Raw genomic sequence first — 12,338 nt, forward strand, 5'->3', positions numbered from 1 at the left:
TATCAAAAATTACAAAAGTCTAATATAACTAATATATTAGTAAATATTTAGATTTGTTTAATTAATTATTCATGTCAAATTTTTCACCTTAATTAGGTCTATTTTGATAATTTTAAATTTTAAAATTATTTTACTAAATATAATTAGTGTTGCTTGACAATTATTTTTAGTTTAATTTATCAAACAAAATTGCTACTACTGTTGGAAATTTTTCTTTCAAAACTCAATTTCGATAAACTCAATTTCGATAAATGCATAGATACTTGTGAAAAGTAAAAATAATTTTATCAATCCAAACCTAAAGTTACTATTAATATAAATTTTTAATTTTTTATCTTAATAAACAATAATAAATATATTAAAATTTTAAATTCTGTATATTTTTCGTAACAACTTTTTATTTGATAATCTTATCATATATCTCAAATATACATTGTAGATTTTAGTTAAAATTAATAATAATTATTCTCTTCCGTGAACATGTATAACAGCATATACTAACTGTATAACCTTACTTATTTCACAGGTAATGATTCTATATATTACAGGAACTCTTAACGTTGTTTTAGGAGCAGAACATAAGAAGGAAATTATTCGGTATTTGTATAATCATCAGGTAATTTAACTAATTAATTGTTATGGGTAATCATCAATATATAAACTAGCTACTAAATGATAATAAACTTAGGGCTAATGAATTGTTGCATTTGATCTTGAAATATATAAACAGAATGAAGACGGTGGATGGGGACAGCATCTACTAAGTGAGAGTGGAATGTTTGCAACAGCATTGAGCTATATCGCATTGAGAGTACTCGGAGAAGATCCTGAAGACATGGTATTGGCCACAGCCAGAAAATGGATCCTTGATCATGGTGGTTTAGTTGCTATTCCATCTTGGGGAAAGTTTTGGGCCTCAGTAAGCACAACATCTTTTTTATTTTATTTTATTTTATTTTATCTTTTGCTAGGGCTAAGTATGGAAATATGTCATAAATAAATAAATAAAAATTACAAAAAAAAACCATTATTTTCTAAAACAGTTGTTCCAATAATTTATTGACACAATTAAATTAAAATCAATTGAAAAAAAAAGGAGACACATAAATAAGAAGGAGAAAAAAAATTTGGTTGGAATTAATTACAAAAATAATTTGCTTATCTAGCATTTTTCCAATTATTTTTATTTTATGGTGTACGATACAATGTGCGGGAATTTACTCAATTTTGATTTAAAAAAAAAAAAGAAAATTTATGTTTTCTATTATTCATTTATATTAGATTTTAGTGACAAATTTTTAAGATTAGTAGATCTTTTAATAAAAGCAGCTAGTTTCTCAATACCTAATTACTTAACATTAATTATTTAAGATCTACAAAAGTATATTTTAGAGTTAAACACAATTTAATTTAAAACATAAAATACTACCGTCAGTATAAATATTAAAAATAAATATAAGATTGAAATATCAATTAAAATTTAAAGTGTTTGATTGTAATTGATTCAACATATATGGTTTTCTAACAAAAGATTTAAAAAATTATGAGTATTAAAATTAAAAGTAATTAAACTTGATAAAACAAATAACTAACGAAAACTCCAATTTTAATAAACCATCATTTAAGTCTAAAAACTCAAAAACAAATTAAATAAACCAATCAAATTCAAACCTAAAAAATTTATATCTTAATTTATATACTTGAGACATATTTAGTTTTAATATTTATATTGGATTATTTATTTATTTATTACTTTAAATTAAAATTATTTTAAATTTTACTTTTTTATGTTAAATAATGTTAACTTAATTTCGTGTACTTTTTAAAAAGGAAAAAATTGTCACAATCTGGTCCAGCCATGATTGGCATTTAAAAAAAATCATTCTAAAAAAGTTTTACAAATAGATTTTATAGAAAAAAATTTCTAATAATACTAACAGGGAACACATGTTTAGATATCATATTTTAAACATTCAACATATTTACATAAAATTCTAGTTTAGTATTTACGGCTAGTCTAATAATTTCATATATTATAAAATATACAAAACAAATTATTTCAAATCACTAAGGTTGGATTTTGCGTGTGGCATATGAAACACTTTAAGATACTTAAAGACTTCTCAAAGTATGTACACAAAACATCTTGCACTTAAACAATAAAATACTCACTAACTTAAACAAAACTAGAGTAGAACTAATAAAGAGAAGTTAAGACTTAATTAAGATGAAGACCTGTCTCTGAAAAAAAAAAATAACAAAATGAGTCTTACAATTTATTAGTAGTAAATAAAATATCCATGCATAACCCACAAAAAAACAATTGTATAAATATTAAATACTTGGCAAAATAAATCTGCTATAATAATAATAATGATGATAAAAAAATATATTTAAATACATTGATAATGAATCATAGATATCAAATGTTCAAACTTTAGTTTTTTATTAAAAAAAAATCGAAGTAGAAGGTTATCTAATTTATAAAGGTTAGAACAACAGACAAAAATTATATTTAGGTGATTATCTTTTGTGTGAATCTAAAATAAACGTGTTCTGCTAATTTTGCAAACATGAAATAAATAGTTATAGTTTTTCATTTTATATGGTCGTGAAAATAGAATTATATATAGTCAAGATGCTTCAATTCTAACGTCTACTATCATTAGCTGCAATTTCTTTCATAAAGCCTTCTAAATAGTTTTATACATATATATTAAATACATTATACAACAAACTAATGGTTGTTAAACAAATCAATATATATTTCATCAATCAAATATTTACTAATATAATAACTAATCTTGTCCAAATTCAATACTAAATTCACATAGAAAGTGAAAATTGCAAAGAAGATATTTAATTGTAATGGCATCTACTCAAATGAAGATACTAAAAATATCTTCTTATGAAAATTTTTGTATAAAAAATGCATTTTGTTTGTTTAGTCACGTTTAAAAAAAACACTTTTATAATATATCAAAATCAAACCTTATAATTTATCAATAAAAAAATATCTTTATATAAAAATAATTATAAAATCTTCATAATTAAGTCTCTCATACATCAAAGTCAATTAATAATCTCAATGCAAAGCATTATGTCATATTTGAAATTTCTTTTATAAAATAGCTAACATAAATATCATGCTAATAAATAAGTGAATAAATAACCAAATAATTATTTTATTTCTAATTTTTTTTATAACGGAAAAAATAATACAATAATAAAATCTAACTATAGATATAAAATTTATTTATAGACTAAAATCTAAGAGAAATTTCCACTACTTCATGTGTCTAATAGGCAAAGAATTGAAAATGGTTCCCTTAAGGATCTAATATAACAAACATATAACAATAATATCATTAATAAGTTAATCTTGACATTAATTAATATAATAGAATCTAATTGCATAAAAATTTTTAAATTCTATCTTATCCTAATTCTAAAGTTTTGAATTTATTAATACTTATAATTACAAACATGACAAAAATTGATGATAATATAAGTAATTATTAAGCTAAAGAATTTTTTTAATGTCTTATTAATTATTAAGATTTGAATTAAAGATATTTTTTTTCTTTGTTAAGTTTAGGTTACTTCATTAGGGTTTAAAAAAAAGAGCCAACAAGAGAGAATATGACTGATAGATCATGAATATGATTGGGTAGAAAAAGAGTATTGAGTTAAGTAAAACAGAAGTAGGCTGGAATTTATTATTCAAAAGGGAGGATATGAGGAAGAGGAGAAGTGACTGAGACATTGAGGAAGATGAGTGATTTACAACAATATGTGTATGTCTTGCTGATGCTATAGTGGAAAAACAAAGGAAAAGAGAATTTTAGACTTGACCCATTATCATTTTTATAAACTTTCTTTTATATATAGGCCCTACAAAAACTATAAGTCCAATGTAAAACTTTTTAGAAATTGGATTTATGCAGAGAAGTTCTAAAAGTGTATGGTTTATGTATAAATTGTAGCAAGACAAAATATATAGAGTGCAAGTTCGGTTGTCAAAAGAAAAATTTAAAAACACAGAGGTAAAGATTGGAGAAAATATTCTACGAAAAAGTTAAAAGTTTTAAGTATCTTGGGTGTATAATATAGGATAATGGAGAGATTGAATAAGATGTAAATCATAGGATCCAAGCAGGTTGGTTAAAATGGCAGAGTGCGTCTGGTTTTATATGTGACAAAAAAAGTGCATTTAAAACATAGAGGTAAATTTTATCGCACTGCTATCAGACCGGCTATGTTTTATTATACAAAGTATTGGACGGCCAAAGAGGAGCATAAACATAAGTTAAGTGTGATAGAGATGAAGATGTTGAAATGAATGAATGGTCATACGTGATTGAATAGAATAAGAAACGAAGATATAAGAGAGAATTATTGGAGTAGCACCAATTGTGAAAAAGGTGGTAAAATCACGTCTCCAGTGATTTGGACATGTGAAAAAAAGACCGACAGAACACCCAATCAGGAGGGTGGATGAAATGGAAGATGGAAAAGAGGTGAAAGACAGAGGACGACCTAGAAAAATCATCCATGAGGTAGTCAAACGAGATCTACATGTAAACGGTCTTTCTGTAGACATGATACAGATCAATGACGTCGTTTAATCCATGTAGTCGACCCTACCTAGTGGAATAAGACTTCGTTGTTGTTATATTCAAGGTTTTAAAAACCAAACTGATAATTGAATTAATTGAACTAAATGTTAAAAAGATTTAAAAGTTTAATCGTCAAAGTTTAACCGAATATAATAAAATATATAATTTTTGTTAGAAAGAAATAAATTTTTTATGTTTTATTATTATAAACAGTTAATCATCAAAAAATTAATTTGGTCTAATAAATTAATCGATTTTGACTTTTTTTTTTTATTTTTGACTGATTTATTATTGTTCGATTTTTGTCCCGATTAATAAGTCATGTATTATAATTATATTTATAATTCATAACCTTTTTCTTTTAACAAAAAATTTACAATTTTATCTAGTCTTTATAAGTAAATAGTTAAAAATTTAAATAAAAAAAAATATTTTGATAAGTGAGCCCAATAAATTTTATAGACTTTTTATAGATTCTATGACCTAGTCTTTAAACTAATAGACTTTTAAAAAAATCTAAACCTAACTTATTTAATAAAACAAGATGAGTTGAATCGAAGCTAAAGGTAAAATAAATCGAACAACCACGAATTCTGATGGAGTAGTCCGGCTCCTTCTACCTCTAATTAAGGACCCCCTATGTATGTGTATGTACTCTCTGACATTGAACGACAAGAATGATCACATTACTGATATTTCAAATACATGTTTTTTATGTCTTTAAATGAATTGAACAACTTTATATGCATGTATATATTAATATTAACAGTACTACATGCTGTACAATAAATACAAGCCATAACACACATAAGTATACCAAGTTTCTGTATTAAATAACATGCATCAATAGGCTAACCACATTAGGATAAAACCTTGAATTCTAATAACATGTCAACTATTCAATTACATGATGCAGAATAGCAAAGTAATAAAAAAATACAAATGATGCGTTGAAGTGCTTAATACAAGAAGAATCATTAGTTATTTAGTTTATATGATTTTTTCCGATCAGATATTAGTTACTACACACTCAATTCAAACGAAAAGATTCAAACAAAACATCATATGAAAACTAATTTTTTTTTTTTGGCATTACTATCAAAGAGAATTTATATGATATAATGTCTAAGAAAAATGACTACATCATTTTGCAGATAGATAAATATGCCCTTAAGTATAGTTTATAATTTAAAATAATTTTAGTGCAAAAAAATTTGTTTTTGAATTTTTGATAGATAATCATGACTTGACCTTTTTAAAGGTATTTGGAGTATATGAGTGGTCAGGCTGCAATCCACTTCCACCAGAATTATGGCTTTTACCTAACTTCAGTCCTATTCAACCAGGTTTGTCTCAAAAGTACTCATATACTTTAAACTTTGGATTCCATGCATCAATGCGAATTATTATTTGAATTTTGGTTATGTATATTTGAATTTCAACTCATTTTCTTCTAAAATTATCTTTATATGATCATTTTTTGTTGATATATAAATATTCTTTAATAGAAATAAAAATTTAAGAAAAGAATTTAATAAAATGGTTAATTTTTCTGGACAATTTGATAAATTTAAGTTGAATTATACCATTTAAAATTTTGAAATTAAATTAGGCATAATCAGCAAAATCAAGAAAAATATTGCATTATTTCATTTATTTTCTTTCCTCAACCAATCCCTAGGTGTGTTCTGTATAATTAAGTTGTTTTCCAAACAATATGCTAGAATCCATCATGTGCTACACTCGCTTGATTTACATGCCTATGTCATATATATTTGGAAAGAAGTTTGTGGGCCCTATCACTGAATTAATCAAATCCTTAAGAAAAGAACTGTACAATGAACCTTATGATCAGATCAACTGGAATAAAGCTCGAAATACAATTGCTAAGGTAAGAGCATAATCCTTCCCATCATTTTATGGAATCCTAAATATTTTCGATCATATTAGCTAAAAATTACCTATAAAATTTATTATCTATATAAAATATATATTAAAAATAATATATATATATATAAACATAAATATATAATAGTTAATTTAATAATTAATTTTAATATATATATATATATATATATATATATATATATATATAATATTTTTAAAATATTTATTTAATGCTTATAAATTTTAAAAATATTTGGTAAACACAGAAAATAATCAGGCTTTTTATTTAAGCGAAAAATTTCTTATGATTTTAAATCATTATAAAAAGAACTATGTTTTTGTGTATTATCTTATAATTTCATAGAAAATACAGAAAAATATATTTTTGTTAAATGATTTAAATTAGAAAATAATTTTTTTATTTAAATAAAAAATTGAAGATTAATTACCATGTATTATATATATATATATATATTATATTTTTTAGTAAACTAATTAATTATTAAAATAATCAAATTTATTATAGTAGAATAATTAATCATGTCATAGTTAATGAACCAAACTTATTTATAACAACATAATCAATTTTTTTTATATAAAAAATACTCATTCTGAGTTTATTCTTTTCTTTTTTGTTATGTCATATTTAAAAGTTTTATTTCTTTATCTTAAATCAAATCAGATAGTAATATATTTCAAGTACATTCGACTCATTTTTTTTTTTTTTGGTTTTATCCAAAGTGTACAATATTTTAAATATGTATATCTATGTAAATATAACATATTTTGGGTACATCGAAAATATATATTTTTTTAAACGTTACATATCTGGGATGTACAGTATTCAATTTTTATGTTTATTTACTTTTTATTCTATGTATTTTAGATGTGTAATGACAATATAAAAAATCCCATTCCAAGCACATCCTAACTCCATGCAATTTTCAGGAGGATCTCTACTATCCGCATCCTCTTATGCAAGATATATTATGGGGTTTTCTTCATCACGTGGGAGAGCCTCTGCTAAAGTATTGGCCCTTTTCCATGCTTAGAAAGAAGGCATTAGAAATAACGTTTAGTCATATTCAATATGACGATGAGATTACTCATTACCTTTGCTTTGGAGCAGTAGAAAAGGTATATAACAACAAATTGTAAGTATGTATTAAAATTAGTTATTAAAATTAGATATTAATATAAAATATATATTAAAATATAAAATATATATTCGAAATAAATTATATAATGGTTGATTTTGATATTTAATTTTAGTATATAAATATTATTTTTAAATATAACAAATAATATTAATTATAGAACAAATTTTAGATAGTTAAAATAGTTATGATGCTTTAAAAAAATTATTAAAATAAAAATAATGTTTTTTTATTATTTAATAATATTTTTTAAAAAATATTACTAAAAAATTATTACCAAGATACAAAAGAAAAGATAAAATTTAATTTTAATAATATTTACATCACTATTGTAAGATAGATATATTAAAATATACCTAATTATAACCACTAGGTTTTATTTATTAATAATAGTTTGATTCATAAGAACAATTAGTCATTATTTGGTGAAAATGCATCGAAGGTACTATCTTTACTTGTGCATTGGCATGAAGACCCTAATTCGGAGGCATACAAACTTCATTTAGCTCGAATTCCTGATTATTTTTGGGTTGCAGAAGACGGCTTAAAAATTGTGGTGAGTTAGTCACTCTTAACTTTTTTTTTCAGCGTCTCTAGATATTTCTTTAAATACATGCATAACATTGCATCAATATTTTAAGTTTAGGACCGTTTAGATAAAGATGTCTAAAACGTCTTTTTTTAAAAATATTTTTTAGTAATTAAAATTTAATATATATAATCAATTAAATCATGTTATTTTTGTTAAAATTAGGCCAGACAAATTAATTTGATCAAAAAAATAGTAAACCAAATCTTGAATTAGTCTAAATTAATATTATTTTTTATAGAAAATGACTATAATACCCTTATTATAAAAAATGACTAAAATACTCTTATTTTATATATATATATATATATATATATATATATATATATATATATATATATATATTAATTTTGAGAATCTTAAATTCTAGTCCTTTATTTCTTTGTCATTATAGAGTTAAGATTTAGAATTTTCAATATATATATATATATAGGACAATTTACATAAATAAATTGTTTGCCCCTTAAATTTACGCAATTGCATTGTTTCAAATATGAAGACGCAAATAAATTGTTTCATATATCTATAGAAACTGCTACTGCCAGTAGCGGTTTATCGAAACACGTAATCAGCTATAACCAGCAGCGGTTTACATGCGAATGGGGGAACACAGAAACCGCTAGAGGCTGTCGCGATTTCTGTTTGTTGATGCTTGGTCATAAATCGCTACTGGCAGTAGCGGTTTATGTGTATTGGGACATGTGCGTAAACCGCTAGAGGCAGCAGCCATTTACGTTGAGCATGAAAACAAATAGTAAAACTAATCTTTATCTAAAAAATAATTGCAAAACAAATAACTAATGATATATACTATTTAAATAATATTATAAATAAAAAATTTAATTTATCATTTCACAATATAATTTAAAAAATATAAATATGCATGTAATAAATTTTTTATTTGTATTTATTATTAGAAGTGAGACCAAATTACAAATAAAAAAATATAATCTTCAAAAAGTATTGAATTATATAAACCAAGACTAATTTTTTTTATTCTCATCTCTTTTAAAATTTATAAATAATAAAATAATTTATTTTTAGCCAAAAGTTTACTAAATCATATATTTTTCTCTTTAAAAATCAGTTCATTCTTTTTTATTTATATCAACCATACAAAGGAGATTGGAGAGTTTGAAAAATGGGTTGTGTTCTTTACTGCTGATTTGCATTTGAGGTTCTAGCTAAATGATTTTTTTTATTTGTGCAACTTTGTTATCTTATACCAAAAAATAAAAATTATTTGTATTTTACAGTTGATTAATTGGATAAATAATAGTGATAGCATCATAATTTTGATGAATAAAATTTAAAATATAAATATGCATGTAATAATTTTTTATTTATATTTATTATTAAAATGAGATTAAATAGCCAATCAAAGAATGAGTACTCACAGAGTACTAAAATATATAAACTAAGACTAATTTTTTTTTATCTTCATCCCTTCTAAAACTCATGAATGATAAAATAATTTATTTTTAGTAAAAAATTCAATAAAGCATACACTTTTTCTTTAAAATTACTTCATTTTTTATCCATATAAATCATATGATTGCAAAAAATATATATTCCGTTTTCTTTCTCTCAATCTTTGTGTAACTTAATTTAGCATAAACAAACATTTTTTCTAATCAACGTAAACCGCTGCTGCCTCTAGCGGTTTACGTACATGTCCGAATACACATAAACCGCTACTGCCAGTAACGGTTTATGGCCAAGTATCAACAAACAGAAACCGCGACAGCCTCTAGCGGTTTCTGTGTTCTCCCATTCGCATGTAATCCGCTGCTGGTTATAGCGGATTACGTGTTTTGATAAACCGCTACTGTGACAGTAGTGGTTTCTATAGATATATAAAACAATGTATTTGCGTCTTCATATTTGAAACAATACAATTGCGTAAATTTGAGCGGCAAACAATTTATTTATATAAATTACCCCTATATATATATATATATACATACATATACATATATATATATATATAATAGGAATATTTTAGTCATTTTCTATAATAAGGGTACTGTAATCATTTTTTATAAAAATAATATTAATTTAGATCGGTTCAAAATTTAATTTACTATTTTTTTGGTTAAATTAATTTGTCTAACATAATTTTGACAAAAATAACACGACTTAATCAATTATATATATTAAATTTTAATTAATAAAAAACATCTTAAAAAAAAGATGTTTTAAACGCCTTTATCTCTAAGTTTTTATGAAAACACATCAAATCATCAAATTAACGCACATATTGATTGTTAAAGTATAATATTATCATATTCTTATTTAACAATAAAAATATTTATCATAAAGAGACAAATAATAATAATAATAATAATAATAATAATAATAATAATAATATGGTGCAACACGCCCCCTTTTAAATAGATACAGAAAGCTTGAGTTATTGGTTTATATTCAGCAGTCGTTATTGTTTCTTGGTTTTATTTATTCAATAATGTCACGCTTAGAATTTGAATGCTTTAATATCACGGTTAATAGCACCCTATAAAGTATAAAATAACGGTGTAACATTTTATGCCAGATGTATTTTTTTTTTTTTTTTGTACGTAAAAACAAATTTTTATTCGTAAAAATCGTCAAATGACATTTACATATCGTTAAGAAAAAAGTAAATATTTTTGTTCCTAACATTTGGAATAAATTTTAAAGTTGTCTCTAATATTTAAATCATCCTATTTAAATCTCTAATATTTAAAAATTGACTCAATATTGTCTTACCATTAGAAATATGTGAACAGAATTGATAGCGAGACAAAATTGAGACAATTTTCAAATGTTAAGAACTTAAATAGGACGAAAATGTTGAAGACAAAAACGATACATAAAAATAAATTTTAATTTTATCCTTTAATAATATCAATTTTTTACAGTACATAGTTATTCAATTATTTTTTAATCACATCTAAGTAAATTATACTTAATCACATTATTTTTATTCTAAACAAATTTATTTTTTTATAATTTTACTTTTAAAAATATTTATACATAATAAAATATTTATAAAATGACTAATACATAAAATTTCGAAAAAAAAATAATATATATATATATATATATATAAATATAAATATAAATCGTACATTTTGTTTCTAATATATCGAAATTCTTTAATGTTTAATTTAGTTCAACTTTATTTTTAATAATTTTAATCTTTTTTTCAATAATTTTAATTTTTTAACGACAAATAATCATTTAATTTATTTTTTAATTTTGTTCTTAATAAAAAATAAATTCACTTACAAAAAAATATAATTAAGAATAAAATTTAAAAAGTTATTGAATAATTATTTACCGTAAAAATTCGATATTATTAAAAAATTAAATTAAAAATAAAGTTGAACTAAATTAAACATTAAAGAATTTTGATACATTATAAACAAAATATATATATATATATATATATATATATATATATATATTATTTTTTCTTTTTCTGCAAATTTATGTACTAATCATTCTACAAACATTTCATGATGAGTAAAAATCTTTAAAAATATAATTATAAAAAAATAAATATATTTAAAATGAAACTAATATGATTAAGTGTAATTACTTAGATGTAATTAAAAAATAATTGATATTATTGAAGGATAAAATTAAAATTTATTTTTATATATTATTTTTGTCTCCAATTTTTTTGTCCTATTTAAGTCTCTAACGTTTTGAAATTGGCTCAATGTTGTCCTTATTGAGCCAATTTCAAAACATTAGGGACTTAAATAGGATGATTTAAACGTTAGAGATAACTTTAGAACTTACCACAAATGTTAAAGACAAAAACATTACTCTACTCCAAAAAATAAATTTACATATGTAAAGGCAGATAAATATCTTATAAATTAAAGGGTTAAGTTCGATTTTGGTCCCCAACGAAGAGGTCGAAAATCAAAATCGTCTCCAACTTTTTTTTGCTACAAAATGGTCCCAAAGTTTCAGTTTATTTTAAAATTGTCATTTTTACCAATTTTATTTTTTTATTACTAAATTACCCCTCAATAAAAAAATTATAAAATAAAATAAATATAAAATAAATAAAAAAAGAAAGAAAGAAAG

General features: G+C 22.8%; 1 protein-coding gene across 1 annotated transcript in view; it reads left to right on the top strand.

Moving 5' to 3' along the window:
• LOC107625408 (lupeol synthase-like) overlaps nt 1-12,338 on the top strand; it is a 41,865-nt gene that overhangs the window by 7,363 nt on the left and 22,164 nt on the right. Inside the window, exons 4-9 of the mRNA XM_088503425.1 lie at nt 527-616; nt 731-919; nt 5,881-5,965; nt 6,344-6,510; nt 7,455-7,643; nt 8,106-8,219. Of these exons, the coding sequence (XP_088359551.1) occupies nt 527-616; nt 731-919; nt 5,881-5,965; nt 6,344-6,510; nt 7,455-7,643; nt 8,106-8,219 (834 nt within the window). The remainder of the gene's footprint in view (nt 1-526; nt 617-730; nt 920-5,880; nt 5,966-6,343; nt 6,511-7,454; nt 7,644-8,105; nt 8,220-12,338) is intronic.

This window comes from Arachis ipaensis, chromosome B2 (assembly GCF_059453495.1).
Source record: "Arachis ipaensis isolate K30076 ecotype BB chromosome B2, ASM5945349v1, whole genome shotgun sequence".
NCBI classification, from domain to species: domain Eukaryota; kingdom Viridiplantae; phylum Streptophyta; class Magnoliopsida; order Fabales; family Fabaceae; genus Arachis; species Arachis ipaensis.